At 37.7% G+C, this 18,714-nt stretch overlaps 1 protein-coding gene across 50 annotated transcripts in view; it reads left to right on the forward strand.

Annotated features, from left to right (window-relative positions):
- The window catches only part of SORBS2 (sorbin and SH3 domain containing 2), a 224,502-nt gene that overhangs the window by 138,424 nt on the left and 67,364 nt on the right, over positions 1–18,714 (forward strand). For 22 of the 50 annotated variants that reach the window (XM_065061133.1, XM_065061134.1, XM_065061131.1 and 19 more), the window contains 5 exons: positions 6,092–6,141; positions 14,134–14,226; positions 15,322–15,348; positions 16,343–16,467; positions 17,453–18,070. In XM_065061133.1, coding sequence (XP_064917205.1) covers positions 6,132–6,141; positions 14,134–14,226; positions 15,322–15,348; positions 16,343–16,467; positions 17,453–18,070 — 873 coding nt within the window. In that variant the 5' untranslated portion in view covers positions 6,092–6,131. The remainder of the gene's footprint in view (positions 1–6,091; positions 6,142–14,133; positions 14,227–15,321; positions 15,349–16,342; positions 16,468–17,452; positions 18,071–18,714) is intronic. The other 28 variants (XM_065061160.1, XM_065061167.1, XM_065061154.1 and 25 more) reach the window with 6 other exon arrangements.

Raw genomic sequence — 18,714 nt, forward strand, 5'->3', positions numbered from 1 at the left:
CACTAACTGCTGCTGACTGCGATGCAACCCACTATTGCATCCTGGTAGAAGTTTATGGCTATATACAAATTATTCAGACATCCCAATTGTTTAAGGACCCAGTCAGTACATTTGCAGATGATGTGCATAAGTAACACGTTTAGCATGACAATGCACTTAACATAAGGATGTCTTCACTATCCTGTAAGCAAAATTTAAAAGTTAAAATTACAGAAACTATGATGGCAGTTGTCTGCCTGTCTTTTGTTCTTTGATTGTCTATCTGAACTTTTAATTAGGACTGGAGTATTCAGCTCCTTATAAGGTGAGTGAATGTAATCTGAGGCAGACAATATTTACCCCTGTGTTTTAAAATGAAGCATAGAAATAGGTCTGTGGGGTCTACATAATGCATATGCTTAAGCGTATGCTCAGCATATGCCTGAGTTGGGTCTTAGTACAAGCTCCCTGCCATTTTGTTGTCTTCTTGTTGCATATTAATGAAATTGAAACATGGTGGAACCTTCTTCAGTACTTTCTCAATTTTTTATTATAAGCACTGTCTACCTCTGCTCTATCATTTATTTTTTTATATGTATATGAACAATACATTTGCATATATGCCTTCTTTTGGCTTAGGGGCTTGACAGGAGAGACCTCTGCTCCTAAGGAAGCTTTGGGACAGTTGCTTCTTCATACGAGTCGCTGTTGCCACAATCCAAACATTTTGTGTTCTGTCAGGCTCTCATTGCATTCTCATTGCCATAGTCATCCTGCTACAGCTAAACATCTGAAACAATTTCTTTTAAAATCTGAGATAAAAAACACAGTCAGCTTCCCTGTTTTCCAGAACTAATGTTTCATACTTTTTTCCCCTCCTTCACTGAATGTATGATTTGGCCTGTTGCAGAGATGAGAGCAGGAATGCTCTGCAGTGTCTTCATGATTTAAGTTAAAAGAATTTATTGCCACATGCAAAGTAGGATATAGAATCCTGCCTGGTAATAAATATGTGTTTGTAGGTCACCTACCATGTTTAAACTGACTAAGCAATCCTTAGAGTAGAATCACCAACCGATTTTGACTCCTTAATTTTGCAGATATTTTCCCAAGTATAATATTGTCTCTAGCTCAAACTGTGAAACTGGCAAATAACATTAAAGCAAATCTGACACTCTTTCTCACGCAAATCTGGAAAGCTCCTGTCCTCTCCAGATATCTGGGCATTGCAAGACCATCTATCATTTTCTAGACAGATCATACACACACCTATCCTGCTGTTGATCCATCTGCACTCTGTATTGTAAGCCTCCTACTGAAGATCCTTGGGGTAGAATTCATTACAAAGAATGGCAACTATAAAGAGCACATACTAGAATTAGCTTTAAAATCAATATAAATACTGTATCAGAAAAGCACATTTTAAACCTGCTTTTTATAATATCCTTCGTGAAATGGTAAGGAGTAAATAACAGGTAACTTACAAGATTTTTAAAAGTCATTAGTCCATTAACACTGTCTGGTTGATCTGTGTCATCTTATAAAGTTATCCTTGAATACCTTTGGGGAAATCATTTAGTTGGTTCAAGTCAATCAAACTCACAATTTACCTTATAGTACTCAGCACCAAGAGTGCCTGTAACATAATTGTAGGGGATGCTGTTGGTGGGGAATAGGGGTTGTAATAATAACTGTTGTCTCTTTGAGCTTCTTTCATACTCTATATTAAGTAGTATAGGCGAAAATATTTTCAGACAATCAATGTGGAAAATGCCAGCTTGTTTTGAAACAGCAATAGAATCTGTATGATCAGATTCAAAACATACCAAACCAGGTAACTTACCGCTTTGTCTAAGCAAGCAGGCGATTAGATTCTGGAGTTTGCCTCCAGTTAGTTGTGCAACTAGCAAGCCTGGGATTTCAAAAGGATCTAGACTCTGTGGCTACAAAGCAGGAGGCAGAAAGACCCCAAAAATTATCCATGAGCTTGGATGCATTTGATCTGGTACTCCTATGAGGCATTTAGGAATTTGCAATACATTAAGTTAGTAGTATAGCTGTAACAATAAGAAAGGAAAGAAATCTCCTTTCCTTTTTTACCTTCCAGTTCTTTCCAGAATTTTCCTTGGAAAGTATATTCTAAATTCTTAGGTAATTATGGATTATAGTTATTAATAATTATGAACTTAAACATTTGAATGAGGTGCAAGCAGGTAATCGCGTGTTACTACTCATTTAGGCTTTGATTCACAAAGCGCTTGCTCACATTTATTTAGCTGATGTTTGATTGTATGTTAGAGCTCCTACCTCATGGCTGTAAGTGCTCTAACATCTGATCAATAACGTAATTAAACCTCTAACAGTAGAGATACGTGTCTTGTATTCATGGATAAACTGAGGGCGGGGAAGCCTTTCTTGACTTCTCACTAACCCTTTTTATAGCTCCATATAGATGTGGAACAGAAGGGGTGACAGAATGGCTCCCTGCGGCACCCCACACTTCAGAACTTACCAGGAACAGAAGCAGTGATCACAACTAGCTATCAAGGTCTCTTGGATAAAATAGAGCAGGTGTAAATGAGATTCCCACAAGTCTCTTCAGCATCCCCCCTCAATGCAAAGTGTTGCTGAGCTGAGGTAATCTTTGTAGTGTTATCAAGAAATATAGGGAGTTATTAAGAAATAACACAGCAATATATATTGCGTATTTAGTGGAACTGTAGCAACGATAACTGCAGCTGTATTCAACCTGACAGACACGTTTTTTGTGCACTAACACAGTAATTCATTTCCTATCATGCTACCTCTGCCAGATGAAGCCAACTGTAGAAGAACACCATGAAGATTAATCCTGGATCTTCCTCTGCAAAAAGTTAGACATGCTACTGTGGTGAAACTTGGTGTTCTCTTACCTCAGCATCTAAAATCAGGTGTGAGCTTAGTAGAAAACCTACCTGACCTGGGTGACTGAGCAGCAGCCTCTGATTTTGCAAATTTGTCTTCCAATAGCGCTTCTCATGTGCACAGTAATCACAGGCATTCCTTCCATCACAGCTTTCTAAGAGCTGAGTACTTTAGCTGATCATTGGGCACTGTTTTTGGAAATGAAGAGTATCTGATGCCTTCAGTAGAATATTCATCTTGCCTCTGTCAGAGTCTGTATTAGAGCTACTTAAAAACTCACTCACAAAGAACAGTTTTCAGGAGACAGTGAACTAGGAATGGAAGTACAAAACAAAACGCTTTGTTCACCTCTCTTCCCCCCACTTTCTTGAAGTAAGGATCTTAAAGACTGCTTGAAACAATGCTGACTAAAATGAACTTAGTAGCCATATGTCTGGAAGCAGTGCATTTGCTTGTATCCTACTGCCAGTATCATTAAGTATTTGAATGCTACTTTAGCTCGTCAGAAGCAGAGAATTCCAAATAATTCGGGTATTAAATGCAAGGCCTACTGTTTGCATGAGTGCAATTTATGTTGCCTTATTTACATGCCTATTTTTCAGGTATGCAAGACTAATTTGTTCTTCAGCAAAATGAGATTAATGTGAAAGCATTAGTCATGTGTATGCAATCCCTCACTGAATGTCAGCAGTGCAACCCTAAGCTGTTCAGGTAGAAAAACTCTCAGGAGGACAAAGCTGTAGTGCTAAAATTGAGTGTTGTCTGTTAAAACTTGAGTAAGAGTTAAGCATACTTTATGTAAATATATCAAAGCCACCTGCTAGAAATCATTTTGGCTCTGCAGTGTTCCAAGAGTTCTGTACTTGTTGGGTCTGAAAATAAATACCGTGTTGCATTTCGTAGCTTGCATGTCGTACCATCAGTGATCCAGTTCCAAGCTAAAAGAAGGCTTGAAAATGGTGTCTCCTCTAGCAGCCTGAAAACACTGTAGGAATGTGAGGCTTTAAGAATATTCTGTAGCTGTTACAGAAATCCAAAATTTTAGTCAAAAACAATTCATCAAAAATGAACAAAATAAAATTTGCCTTTATTTTTTAAAGATCTTTTAGAAATTCTTAGAGGTAGTTTGCTGATAGCTGCAGCATAAAAATAATGTGATAAAACTTTATTCGCTGCCATGTATCTATTTCCATAATTCTCAAAAAGTTTAATGTGCATCTTTTTTGTCAGAAAACTGACTGAATAATAGCAGCAGAGTTCAGAGAGTTTCTGAAAAACAGTAAGTTTTTTCAACCAGTGGAGAATCTGGCATCATTAATACAAGAGAATGCAGCAATACACATTACCTCAGAGGTACAGTTAATTCAGGGTTCCTGTTGAACTGGAATTGTGTTCTGCCATTTTGTTTACTTCTATTAATTGGCACCTTGAGTCTCCCATTATAAAAAGGGTCCTCCGTGCATACTTTCCAATTTGCTCCAACATAGTTGGGCAGTTTGTATTTTCAATTTATTTTTTGAAGCTGTATTGCATAAAAAATTCTTATTTCCTCTTTGTTTTATCCTGAACTTAACATGGGAACAGTGCAGAGGGAGAATGACTTTTTTTTACCCCTCAGTATTTTAGCCTCCAGTGTGTCTGCCCACTCAGTAAGTTATAGTGAGAAGCATATGTCATAGAATCGTAGAATGGTTTGGGTTGGAAGGAACCTTAAAAATCATGTAGTTCTAACCCCCTGCCATGGGCAGGAACACCTTCCACTAGACCAGGTTGCTCAAAGCCCCATCCAGCCTGGCCTTGAACACTGCCAGGGATGGGGCATCCACAGCTTCTCTGGGCATCCACAACCTGTTCCAGTGCCTCACCACCCTCGACGTAAAAAACAAAAATCTTCCTTATAATTAATCTAAATCTACCTTCTTTCCATTTAAAGTCATTACCCCCTGTCCTGTCACTACACGCCCTTGTAAAAAGTCCCTCTCCAGCTTCCTGGTAGGTCTCCTTGAGGTACTGGAAGGCTGCAATAAGGCTCCCCAGAGCCTTCTCTTCTCCAGGCTGAACACCCCCAACTTTCTCAGCCTGTCCTCATAGGACAGGTGCTCCAGCCTTCTGATCATCTTTGTGGCCCTCCTCTAGACTTGCTCCAACAGTTCCATATCTCATGAGAATGAAGTAGGTAGGGAGAATCACCTCCCTCAACCTGCTGGTCACACTTCTTTTGATGTAAAGGTACAGCTGATATTAGCCAGTATGCAGAATGCCATTGGAAACCTTTTCTGCTCTGATCTTTTTATTTCTAAAAGAGGTATTAAAGCTCCTGATCCTAAGCTAAAGCTGTGACATAAACTGGCAGTAGATGGAAAATGCTGTCTAGTTTGTCCTGTGGCATACCATCAGTAGGTTACAGTCACCTGTTAATGTAGAATGTCCTGCTTTTTCTACAGTTGCAGATTTGCTTTGTGGGGTTTTACTATTTGTTTGTAAGTGCTGTATAGAGTCAGATATCTAAATAAAGTGATTCAACATATGTGTGCATTTTACATTATTTTGGTGCAAATTATTACCTTTAAAAAGCACATTGAAGACTGTGATTGGATTCCCTATCTCTTGATTCCATTGGGAGTTTTGAAAGGTATTCATGTTGATGCCAAGAGAAACATCCTGATATTGTGCATAGCAATACAGTGAAAAACGTTAAGAGTGTCAGTGTTGTCTGTAGAGGAACATTAAATCACTGGCTGAAAACAGCCACATCTCCTGCTTGTAAACCATTGAAAAAGACCTGGTAAATTTGGCTACTTAAAAAATACTCAGAGACCTACTCTTTGTATCTTTCAGTTTGCACAAAGGAGTGAAAAAGGCTTATTAGCAGCCCTTAAAAATATTTCCCCATTCCTGTGCAGGAGCAATTTATAGTTTCAAGACAAAAAGTCAATCACTCAATCACTAGTTTTTTTTTTTTTTATCTCAAGGCAAATGTTTACAACTTGAGATACTAAACACTTGAAAATAGAGTAGCTTATAATGGAAGCGACAGCTCATCTTCAACTTTGGAAGGACAAGCAGTACCAATTTAATTAAAGCTGTTTTAAAATAGGAATGTCATTTGTATCACAGTAATTCTCCACCCCTCTGAGGCGTCCTGCTGCCATTTTGTACCACACATTCTTGTCTTGTGCAAATTAATAGATCGTTTTATTTTCCGCAGGAAATCTGAAGACTTTTATAGCAAATCCTCCAGTGTCAAAATGAACACAGGTATGCTGCTTCTGTGAGATTTTTCTTTACTCTTAAGTGTTGTGTAGTAAGCAGAGAAGGTCCCAGATTTATTTAAATTTTCATGAACAAATTGGACTTTACTTGGTGCTGAACTCAAATTACACAAGATATTTTAATGGTATGTCTGCTTGTATACATTTATATTCCATATATAAAATTTACATACATATTTTTATATGTATGGATATATATGGATATGTAAAATATAGATGCATGTTTAGTTTTCTGTGCTTAAGTATCAGTTTTGTATGTGTATATTTTGTGTAAAAATATGTAATATGAAGACATAACAGGTATAGCTGAGGGGTATTAAAGCATCACATTTTCCTAAGAAAATGCACATGCTTTAAAAATACTCTGTTTTCATTCTTTACTGCCATTAAATTAACAGGCATATAAATACTACTCTGTATTATTAGCTACACTTGCATAATCAGAGAAGTGCTTTGTACTTATAAGGATCTGTATTTTCTCAAGTTGCTGTGATAGATGTATTGACCAAATGAAGTACTCTACACTATAGGAAGTTATCTTTGTGATCTCTGACAACATAGTAATGTTTGCTTCTGAATCACTGAAGTCAATAGAGTTCTGCTGGTTTTGCTGGAATTGGGAACAGGCCTCTCGAAAGCAGACTGGTGAAATCTTGGCCTCACTCATGTCAGGTGTAAGTTTTTATTTGCAGTCAACTCTTTATACTCCATAGATGAGCCGTCTGGTTTGCAGGTTTACTGTGGCAGGAGGACAGATAGATTTATTCTTTCCAAACCAGTTGGTTTTCTCATTGATATAGTGCTGCACTGCGACAACTGACTTGACAACCTGAAAAAAAACCAAATGTGTTATGTGGGACCTGAGGACCTGAACTACCATTGAAGACAGTTTAGGTGTTTTGGCAGCGTGCTCTAAATCAAACGGATTAGCTTTTCCGTAGTACAGGTTGCTGTTATCTAGACCACTGTATTAATCAGGCTTCCAGGCTTCCCATTGTCTCAGACAATGACTGGAATTTGGTAGGACAGATTTTTTTAATACAAAGTTAAAATATATTGGCTCACTTGAAACTGCTACATCAGTAACTATAATAAGCAGGAGAAATTAAATTCTTCAGCTGAGTCTGTGTTGTTGTTGTTGTTGTTTTTTTTTTCCCAAAAAGTTTTCGTTGTTCTTCATTGTTTTACAGATATTAACCAGGGTTGTACATTTTTCATTTATGGGAGTACTCTGAAATTTGTCCTATCCTTTTGCATTTTCAGTCAAGACATTTTTCCTAAACATGTCAGTCTGTATAATTAAGGTTGTACTGAAATACTGCTTGCTTCATAGGACTGTAACTTCAGAAGTAACTCAGCTAAACATCAAACATTTGACTATGATTACATTGTGCATTGCAATCATATGAGTTAAGATCATATGATCAATATAATTTTATACTTTTTTTATACTTTTATACTTTCTACTATACTTCTATACTTTCTACTTCTACTGGATAGAGCAGTAAATTGCCAGTTTGTGCTACTGCAGCTCTGAAGTATCACTTTGTTCTATGTTGTACTGTGTATGCTTGATACTAATGTGCATGTTAACAGCTGCACTAAAAGGAGGTACTAACAAAAAATGGGGTATTTCCTATTAGTTCTATTGTTGTAGGTTGTTTTCTGACTGAAAATAAATAAATAAATAAATCCAGTGAGTAGGGTGAAAAGTAAACATCTTGCACCTATCTTTTGGTAAAGCATCACTTTACTGAGTAACAGTGACTGAAGTGGAAACTGATTTGCATGGTGTTCTGGTCTAGTTGGTTGGAGTTTTTTGTGAGGTTTGCTTGTTTGTTTGTTCTGATTTATTTTCACTATGTCTTCTTTGAATATAAAATGTGTGCTGCAGTTCTTTGTTTTTTTTTGTATTTCACTGTTTTACAATAGGAATTTCTGCATGACACAACTGGAGGTTATCAAATACTATTGATTTGCCATTACTTGGTTTTTAAAATATGCATTTCGTTAATTACTCATGCAGATAAATGAGCACTCTAGTTTGATGCCAGTAACTGCTGAAGTAACAAAGCTTGTCTGTATGCAGCTTTAAAGAGAAAAAATAAATCTGCAGCTTAGAGTAAGTTCCTCTAATCCAGTGTTCCCTGTGGCTGCAGACTTGGCAGTCTGTCTCAGCAAACCCTGTGGAAGATATTTTTGTCTACAGAGAAAATGTTTTGAAGAGCTTTGGTTTCAGTACTCTACCATATATGGGACGGATTTTTTAGATTTGATGTTAATTCTGTACCACATGTTAGAAAGCAGTATTCAACAGCATAAGGCAATGAAACGTGTTCAAAAGGAGATAAATAGGTGTAAGATATAGAGGAGGTTTTCAGAAGTACCAAAGGTACTTTGACCCGTAGTTCCTCTTGGTATTCAAATACTGTCATAATTTTAAAATAGTAGTCTAACAGAACATGTGACTTTTTAAACCTAGACTAAGCAATCATCAACAGAATAATGCTTTAATCCGTATGTAGGGGTATTCATCAAGTCTTCAACTACTTTACAGATTTGATAATATTAACTTGGTGAGACATTTTGAGAAACTAAGCCACAGAAAACCTGAGCTAGCCATGAAACTCACATCAGATTAAAGCACCAGATAAATATGTTTATTGTTCATATTACGTATGTGCCTGTATAGCTGAGGTTGGGGGAGAGGTAATCGCATTGAGGAATAATTAATAGATACAAGTAAATATGCTAAAACAGATTCTTAGTGTCCACCCTTAAATATTTTGGCTGATTTTCATGAAGATAATTCTTGGTAAATACATCTAATTTTAAAATTATTACACAAGTTTGCTGTTTGCAGTAGATGAAGTACATAAAGAGCAGCCAAGAGTGAAAAAGTATGCAGTTCTGGAAGACTGTGAATATTTTGTTTCTTAACATTATTTATGGGCATCATCACATGGACTAATCTCTTACATTTTGTCTGAGAGACAAAAATTGAAATTTGTGGGTCTCTGCAGAGTTCCTGAATAGATTGTGAATCCACTTTTAGATCACTAAAACAAATTAGGTAGGCTTGAGTGTTTGAGGCATCCTGCAAAATATTTACTTTTTTAATCAATATTTTTTGTAATTTAGCAGCATCAAAGAACCTAATAATAGCAGGTTTGCCTGTGTAGTCAGTTTTAGGTTGTGTGATAAAAGCTCTTCTGCACACCCAAAAATCTGTTCAGAGAAAAAGTGATAGGAAGGGAAGACCAAATAATATCCTGTCCTGACAGCCTTCTCCCAGGCCATCCCAGGAGATATCAAAGGCCCATCTCCATGAACCTCAAGGAGCCCAGCGGCACAAGGGCAGGCAAGAATCCAAATTAAGAACTATCAAGGAACAAACACCTTGTCCAGGACCCTCTTGAGACCGTATCAGGACAGGCTAAGCCCTGGGGTCCAGGCATGGAGTGAATGGCAGATTCGGTGTCCGAGCACAGTTGCTGGAAGGATCCACCATGTACACATGTGCATATATATTCTCACTTGTGGACCTTCATCCTACTCAGCCAGAGAGGGGAGAGGGGTGAAGCCATCATGCCATCTGTGTTATTGTGAGTGATCTGTGTGTCTGTGATCTGTGTCCCCAGCCATGTGTGTATGTGGTGTATATGGGACTGCACCTGAAATATTGTGTCCAGTTCTGGGCCCCTCAGTTCAAGAAAGACAGGGAGCTGCTTGAGAGAGTCCAGCACAGAGCCATGAAGATGATTAAGGGAGTGGAACATCTCCTTTATGAGGAGCTGTGTCTCTTTAGCTTGGAGGAGACTGATGGGTGACCTCATTAATGTTTATAAATATGTAAAGGGTGACTGTCACGAGGAAAGAGCCAGGCTCTTCTCAGTGACAACCAATGATAGGACAAGGACTTAAATATGAGAAGAAACTTCTTCACAGTGAGGGTGACAGAGCACTGGAACAGGCTGCCCAGAGAGGTTGTGGAGTCTCCTTCTCTGGAGACATTCAAAACCCACCTGGATGCCTTCCTGTGTAACCTCATCTAGGTGTTCCTGCTCCAGCAGGGGGATTGGACTAGATGATCTTTTGAGGTCCCTTCCAGTCCCTGACATTCTGTGATTCTGTGATATGTGTGTTCTGGTGCACACGTCTGCTGGGAACACATCTCCAGACTCACTACTGATTTGACTTGAGGGCATGGAGAGGCAGCAGCTTCATCTGTCTTGGACTGTTACATCTATTTGCCTCAGAAGGTCAGAATTCAAACAGGCGGTAAGAATCCCTGGTCTAGAGACTTCTAAACTAGAATTCACTGTGCAGACAAATGGGGAAAATGATACCATTCACCACTACAGTGGATGAAATAATGACCAGCAAACATTATGTTTGGGTGCCATTTTTCTTTTCTTTGATCTCTAAGAGCTTATTAAAAATTTCCTTTCCCCTGGCTGCTCTCTCTCACATCTTCGCAAGAGGTCACCATCCTTTCATCTTTACCAGCTTGCTTTATGCCACTGCTTTTACGGACTCTCTGAAATACTCTGTCCAAAAAAAAACCACCCTATATTCCTAAATGAAAGTGGTGATGTTTTGAATTAGCTCCATTCTGCTTTGGAGAAGGAACTGACCAATAGACTACTTGTCAAATAGAAATACTGCTACCCTAGGGTGATGCTGTCAGTAGTGCGAGCAGTTGTTGGGATTTTGGATTTAGGGGGAAAGGGTTAAAGTACTTATTTGTGGAGAGAAGCAGAATCAAGGCAGGGAGAGAGAAAGAAGTGAGGAAAGCTAAGGAATGGAGAAAGCCTAAAGAGAAAAATTGTAGGAGAGGAGTTGGCAAAGAGTGGGGAGCTGAATGGTGAGCTGACATGAGGCAGAGAGCAACGAAAGTCCTGCCATGCAGAGAGCATTAGGATACATATGCAAATATATGCACATTCTCCTAGCTGGAGGGAAAACCACCCTCTCACTTGTCTTTTCCAGTCAGTGAGTGGCTCTTTCTTTTTCTTTCTTTAAAGGTAAATTGGCACCATTGATCCTACCATTTAGGAGTTCATCCCTATATGCCCTTGCTCTGTGAGATACGGTCAGAAACATGTTGTGACAGATAATCCTTACCTCCCCTTTCTCCTTTGTTTTCTGCAGTACCTGCTAAGGATGCTTATTTGTCTTCTGATTTGATAGAGCTATGTAGGGCTTGCAAAAGATTATCTAGGCACCACCGTGCTAAGTCCTGATTTGAGCTGGGCTTGCGTTTTAGGCAGCTACTTTGATTGTGAGTTATTGCCCAACTTCATAGTCTGCTGTTGCCTGCAGACCGTAGCTGATTCAGATCTCCTTTACTCCAATGTTAAAACAATTTGTAGGAAGACAGGACTCTTGCTGCTGGAGAATTTGTCATGTCAAAAGCATAGAAAATTATGTGTATATGTATTTGCATATATTTTGTATAGGTTGTTTCGCATACCCTCATTTGTTCATCGAATAACAGCTGTGCAATATTCATTACTTATAATTTGCAGGTGAAATTAGCAGATAATCATTAATTCAGCCTCTCTTTTTTTTTACTTCTCCATTCTCTAGATTTAGCGCTTTTTGGTGTTATTCGTACTTCAAGAATTTGGGTGAATATAGTTAGTATTTGCTGGCAATTTGATGGAGCTATGAAAACGGCGTACAGGCTGGAATGAGCCTCCTGAAGTTCAACTGTGTAAGGCCGTGCAGATAAGGGAAGCAGTTTGAAAACTACCTCTTTTGAGGCAGCATGTAGATCCTTCTGATCCTCATTCAGATATAATGCCCCTGACTTAATGGGAGTCTGGCCTGAACAAAAATGGGAAGAAAGAGTCCATCATGCTTTCCTTCACATATTCATATTTTATTAGAATTTTTCCCAACTCAATACAGTATATTTGTGTGGTTATGTCTCGAGGAATAATTGACTCATTTTGTACAGAGAATGTTATTGCAGGTACAGACTTGCATATGGGCTTCTATATATAGGGGTAAATGTTGTATGCACATATGTATGTAGTCAGTTACAACATCTGTTTTAGCTATCTTGCATGAAGCCATGTCAAATACTTTGCTAGATAATGGGTCTGCTAAGTATAAAACTCTGACTCAGTTACATTAAAATTGATTTGAAGCAGAATTTCTTGAAGTTACAATAATTAAATATTTCTAGTCAGTTTTCTTGTTATCTTCCTTTCTTCCCACTACAGATAGGTTTTTTTTTTTTTTTTATCCTGAAATTCAATAAGGTAACTCTTGAAAAAATACAAATAAAGCATTGCTTTGTTTGAATAGTAGATGTGATAGGATAACAAAATTGTTTGCTTGTATTAATCAAATAGAGTAGGACGTCAAAAGTCTACAACTATTTGGATAAGAACACAACCTCAATATCAACACATCATCAAATCTCCTTGGAATGACTTCTGGTGTATGTCGGAGTGGGGGCAAAATACAAGAATGGAAAATTATTTTAATTACTGTTGCTGGTCTATATTCATGTAAGCAAACTAAAACAAATGTGCAGATTTGATAGCCATTGTGTTTGTTTCATGTGTACAACACCAATAATTAATTGCAGGTAGTGTATTGCTTTTGCCTGTTGCTGACTGAAATCATTTGGCTTTTTGCCTTGAGAGTTGGACTTGGCAGCGAGTCTTCTGATCTGCTCACAACTGAAGCAGTGGCTCTGATGTTTGCCAGCCTTAACAACTACTTAATGTGAATCCTGCAAGACCCGTGGCCAGAGGGCTCTGCTGTTTCAGAGGAATATTGGAATGAGGAAGGAAATCCCAGGAGCACATTTCTCTTGCAGACATGGATTAAAGATGTCTCTGTGGCTCACATTACTGCTGTCATAGGAAATACTTTCTATTCATAGGTTGCAGGTCTTTAAATGTAATTTTATAAAGCTCCCTGTCACAGGACACAAATATGAAACCATTAGGGCCTCTACCATAGTTGTGGTTCTTGACTTCAGTGGGGTACTGCATGAAATTTCAGTAATATCAAATAATTAAAATTACTATATAGAAAAGCAGAAAAATATTCTAGTTAATACGTATTCTTCCTGATTGTATTTAACTTGCTTTTACAACTATGACTGAGTTGCTAAAAGCTAAGATGTGGGAAAGCTACCTTCTAATAATAACGAAGTATTTATAAAACAGAATGACAGCTCCAAGTGAGAGAGGAACAAACAGTGAGTATAGAAAACAGTTGAGAAAGATCCAAAATAAAAGTTTTTTTCATTCTTGATTGTTCAAAGTGATTTTAGATTTCTAGTCATTCCCTCAGGATGTTATTGGGTTCCAGACGTCCACTTTTTATCTTACATTTGATAAAAAAAACCAGAGACGGGAGGGAAAAAAAGGATAATAGGCCAAAAAAAAAACCCACCAAACAAACAACAATTAAAAAAAAAAAAAAAAAAAGAGAGAGAGAGAAATAAAAAGTGCCATCCTTAGTAGTTTTATTTCTTGAGCTTAAAGGATCCAAAAGACTGAACAAAAGCACTTTGTCAACTGATCAAACATAAGCTTAGTTTATGAATGGTGTCTTTCTAATGCATACAATGAAATGATTTTACAGTGCAGATTGTTGATAATATTAGTCTGGAATGCTTAATCTGTCATCTTGATTACTTGTTTGGTTTTACTAATTAGCTGTAATTAAACAGCATTTCAAGTAACAGAATGTATCTATTTCCCTAGTGAATTAAGTATTAAATATTGCTTTTTTTACTTATTTTCTGTGAGGTTTATTGTTGTTTAAAGCTTGTGAAATTTTCTGTATTCTGCTAATCTGCAAAACTTGCAAATTTACACATTCCTGCAGCAGTTGCTTAACTGCACGCTTATTTTTGCGTATGTTTGGCGTATCTCACACTGTGATATGTTGCATGTGCTTGCTCCCTTTGTTTGGGGCTGCTGTCTGTATTGTTTTGTGCTTCCAGATAGCGGTGGGTGTGCTCGCAAACGTGCTGCAATGTCTGTCACATTAACAGCTGTGAAGAGAGTTCAGAGTTCTCCAAACCTATTGGCCTCAGGTATAACCACTAACCAGTGAGATACCCCTTCTGAATGGCTTTTCTACAGTGTTACTCATTCTGGCAATATTACTCTGCAAGGAGGAGAAGGGTAACCTTGTTTTCTGTTTCATTGGCAGGTCTGTTACTTCTACAATGCTATTCAAAACCTAGTCTTAATTTCTCTCTGCCTCTGCTTAGTTGCCCTTAGTGAAAAAAAAAATTAGGAAGTCCTAAGAAAAATCAGTTATTTATAAATTAATTTTGCCTTTGATGCATATTTTGTGTCTCATGTCCCCTGTTTTTTCAAGGTAACATAGCATGAAAAGTAGGTTTTGTTTATTACAAACTTTGCTTATTGCAACTTGCTTTAAATACTCTTCTCAAAGGCAAAGGATCCAAATGTTTTTGTAAAATGATCATCAGAAGCCAGATTAACTTAAAAAAAAAACTTTATCAAGCAGGTTTTGCTAAAAATGTTTAAAACAATCAAACCATGCAGAATATTCAGTAGACAGGCAGAACTGCTTCTTAGAAAAATTTATCATTTGTTTAGAGATATCATAATTTTAGTTTCTTTAGGAGGAAAACCACTAATACATCTACAAGTAATCCAAAAAAGCACCAGAATTTCCAATCTGTTCAGTCCTGGCAGTATGTATGTATCAGTTTCTGTGTTTTGCTTTGAAGTGATGAAGAAACCATCACACATTCTCCTGTGAAGGGGGAGAGCAAATCCTGACAGAATCTGTAGGCGTCTTTCTTAGTTTTGAATTAAACCATTGCAGGTCATCATAAATTAATTATATTTCTTTTGCTATCTGGATTTTAGATGGTAGTATATCACAGTATTTATTGGGGAAAAAAATGGAGCCAATGTTTGTTTATTGTTAGCTGTCTGAAATAGCAATGAATAAGTAACAATAACTCTCAGCACCCTGTAACTTTCTGTAGAACCTGTGAAATAAACATTGCATAGTTACCTATGGTCCAATATTCCGAGGTGTGCTCAGGTAACAGGAGGGAATTAGGTAACTGAACAAAAAGATTCCTACACATTTTTCAAGTTGTATCATTATGTTTTATTTCTAACACAAATTAATATTTCTTTTTCAGGGTCTGATTCTCAGTCTTCAGATTCAGGTAAAGAAAATACTGTGTTATTTATGCCTCAATGTAATACCATGTAAGTGGATGAATAACAGTCTTCCATTTATTTGATTTCAGTATTGTATACATCCACATTCTTTAAGGAAAGCACCACTGAAATCATAATAATAATTGCAAGTGGATAAGACCTCAAATTCAGGTCTCATTTGAGAAGCCATATTTCCAGTAACAAAGTGTATGCTGTCAGAAAATATAAATTGTGTGGGAGAATACAGGCTGCTAATTTGCCACCTTTAGCTTCAGTGGCACTTGCTATTTCAGTTTTAGTCACTTACTCAGGATTGCAAGTTCTGCCCACCCCACTTAGCAGCCTGCTCACACAATGTGTTACTTTTCTCAGCCTCTTAACAGTATTTTGTCTTCAAATCTGTAACTTGTTGAGGCAGCGTAGTGTCTCCCTCTGTGTTTGGACAATGCCTTGAGAGCTTTTCAGCTCTGAGGACAGAGAGAAAACATTGGTTGGAAAACTGAGGTGTCATTCAGATTTGGAAATAAGATGTGTTATTGGAACAACTAACTGGGTGTTGTGGTGTGAAACTTGGTGAAACCAACTAACTTTATGTAAACTGGGATGTTTTTCAAAATCTGGCGTGGCTGTGAAGTTCCAGCACCTAATCAGTGAAAGTACTTCAGCCCTCTTTTTCACAAGGGCTGGAGCACCAACACCCCAAAAGGACTCCCAAGGCTAAAATCCATAGTCCGTACGAATGTTGTGGGGAGATACCAAACTGCTAGCAGCAGTATTGTCAGTGCATGAGTTTCCTAAATTTTAAAGATAAGTATTTTGTAAAGTGGCAGCTTTACCCCTGTTCTTATAACTTCCATGATGATAACAGCAGCAAAGTGAGTTGTGTAGTAGCTAAACTTTTCCACATTTGTTTAATATCTGTGTTGCAATGACGATAGCAATATAGAGATCTACTAATGACAAAAAAAAATTGGTTTGATTCTTTTTTCCTCACAAAAGCTTGGAGATCTTACAATGATGGAAGTAGAGAGACACTGAATGGAGATGCTAGCAGTTCCTCTCTTACAGCAAAAGGTTTTAGGAGTGTGCGGCCAAATCTACAGGATAAAAAATCACCAAGTCAGGTAAAACTGAACACACCAAGTTTCATGCTTTGGCATTTGTGTGTTGCATTACTCTTGGGGGATGGCATATCTAGGTGGATACCCCTATGGAACATTGTCCTAATGTCTTCCAGATAGTATGAAACATTGTTCATATGGGTTGTTACAAACTGTTTTACTGTACAGATAAAGTATACTCCACACAGGATGCAGCTTAATTACCAGAAATTGCTTTCAATGAACAAGACAGCCAGCTAAATAAAAGTAGGTCATACACAAATGAAAGCTTTCTAGGAGTGTTCTCGGACTTCAAAGAGTGTTTATTAATATTTTACACTTGGAGAAATGCATCAGTCATCAAAGAAATATCTGAGGATAGAGGATAAAGGTTTATTAATTATAAGGTAGATGATGTTTCTGCCTGTTTTACAGACCCATATAATTACAGCACAGTAAAAAAAAAAAAAAAAAAAAAAAAAAAAAAAAACCCAAAACACCAGCTACTTAACTTGGAAACACATTTATCTGTCCAGAAAATATCAACATAGCAATGTCAATGCTGTCTCTGTTGCTATTTGAATTGAAAGGCTTAAGAGGCTCTGTGGGTTTTGTATATATGCGTTACCTGTGAATAATAGCTTGTTATCTAAGATCATGGAGTACATGCTGGAAATTACTTACATATCTAAACAATTGTACAGTAATAATTCTTATTCAGTGTAATAATTATATTTTTTTAATAAAATGGACTATTGTGGGCACCCTTCTGATCCCAGTTTACTCTGAGCAAATGGAACATCTGGCTTTTTAAACACAAGCTGTACAGCCCTGAACAGCAAAAGGTGTCCATTGAATTGAGCGATGTTAGGATAAAGCCCTTTAAGTTGCTAGTTCCTTTATTTAAAGATAAAAGTCAAACTGAGTTATATCTCCTGCTAACATTTATTTTCTTTCTGTCTCTCCTTCAATGTTATTTTGCTGTGTGTGGATGCTTTTGGCAAATAAGGCACCTCTGCCACCCCCTAGAAAAGAAAGTTTTCGGAAAGCAAGAGTAACTAATAACAAGAACGGAATTAATCTCCAGACAGTAACAAGCAGTCCAGCTAAACACCTTCCCACAGATTCTGCCTATTACACTAACGAGATTTCTGTCCAGGAGACAATGTCTTCTCAATTAACTAACACAAGTGTGTCCTATGCACAAAAAATTACTAAACCATTGACCTCAATCTCCAGTGCAGGCACAAGCACAGTAGCTGGTATTAGTACTACTCTTCATCAAGGCCAAAGGCAACAGTCTCCAAAACGTCGGGTATCTACCCTAAAATTAACCCGGACACGTGATGCAGCAAGTAGCATTCCTTGTAATACACAGCAACAGCTCAAGCCTGTTGAAGTGCCAGTATCTCCACAAAGGCCTGTTTCACCTGCCTGTAACCCTGTGCCTGAGATACACACAGCATCTCTTTCCATTCAGATAGCTCCCATCCCCGACAATAAAGCAGAGCCTGAAATCCAAGAACATCCACCTAGTATTTCTCCAGACACTTCAAAGATGTCTTCACAGGATTTGCGACAAAAGTCTACAGTTCTTCCTTCTTCACAGGCTGCAGAATGCCATGTGGTATATTGAATTTTTCCATCTTTTGTGGTAGATCATTCATGAATCACTTAATAACCGTCTGTTTAGTTATACTTACAATATCGAAGTTAGACCTTCGTGTTTTCTGGGTAAAACTACCTGTCACATGGATCAAAACAGAACCGAACAAAACTTGAATTTTTTGGAAGGATATTGCAAAGAAAAAACTAGCCCGGCTGAGCTGGAAGGTAGACTTCTTTGTTCCTCTGTGAGCACTTTATGGAGTGCAAATGCAGAGTAGGAAATCAGTGAATTGTCGGTGTTGCGTCTGTTTAAGTGTTTCATTAAAGTGTTATGCTGCCATAGGTGTTGGAAGGAACAAGTATGGATAGAAAAGTTGGGTTGAGTGAGTTTGTATAAATGCAGCTTTGTCAGTTTGCTAGGGCCACCAAAAATATATTTTGTTTGTTGGTGATTTCTTCAAGGCTTGTCACTGCTGTCTCCTATGTGCCCTGTGCAATAGTAATTTTTAAAGAAAATGGTTTGTTAAAATCTTTTGTCAACCCACTTCTACGTGAAGCATCACAAGGCGCTCAACTTTTAAGTCCCTCTGTTTCCCCTATACCCTGTGCCTACTGAGATTAAACTTCTTCGTTAACTATACTGGTGTCATCTGGGAGAAATGG

This window comes from Columba livia, chromosome 4, assembly GCF_036013475.1.
Source record: "Columba livia isolate bColLiv1 breed racing homer chromosome 4, bColLiv1.pat.W.v2, whole genome shotgun sequence".
Taxonomy (NCBI): domain Eukaryota; kingdom Metazoa; phylum Chordata; class Aves; order Columbiformes; family Columbidae; genus Columba; species Columba livia.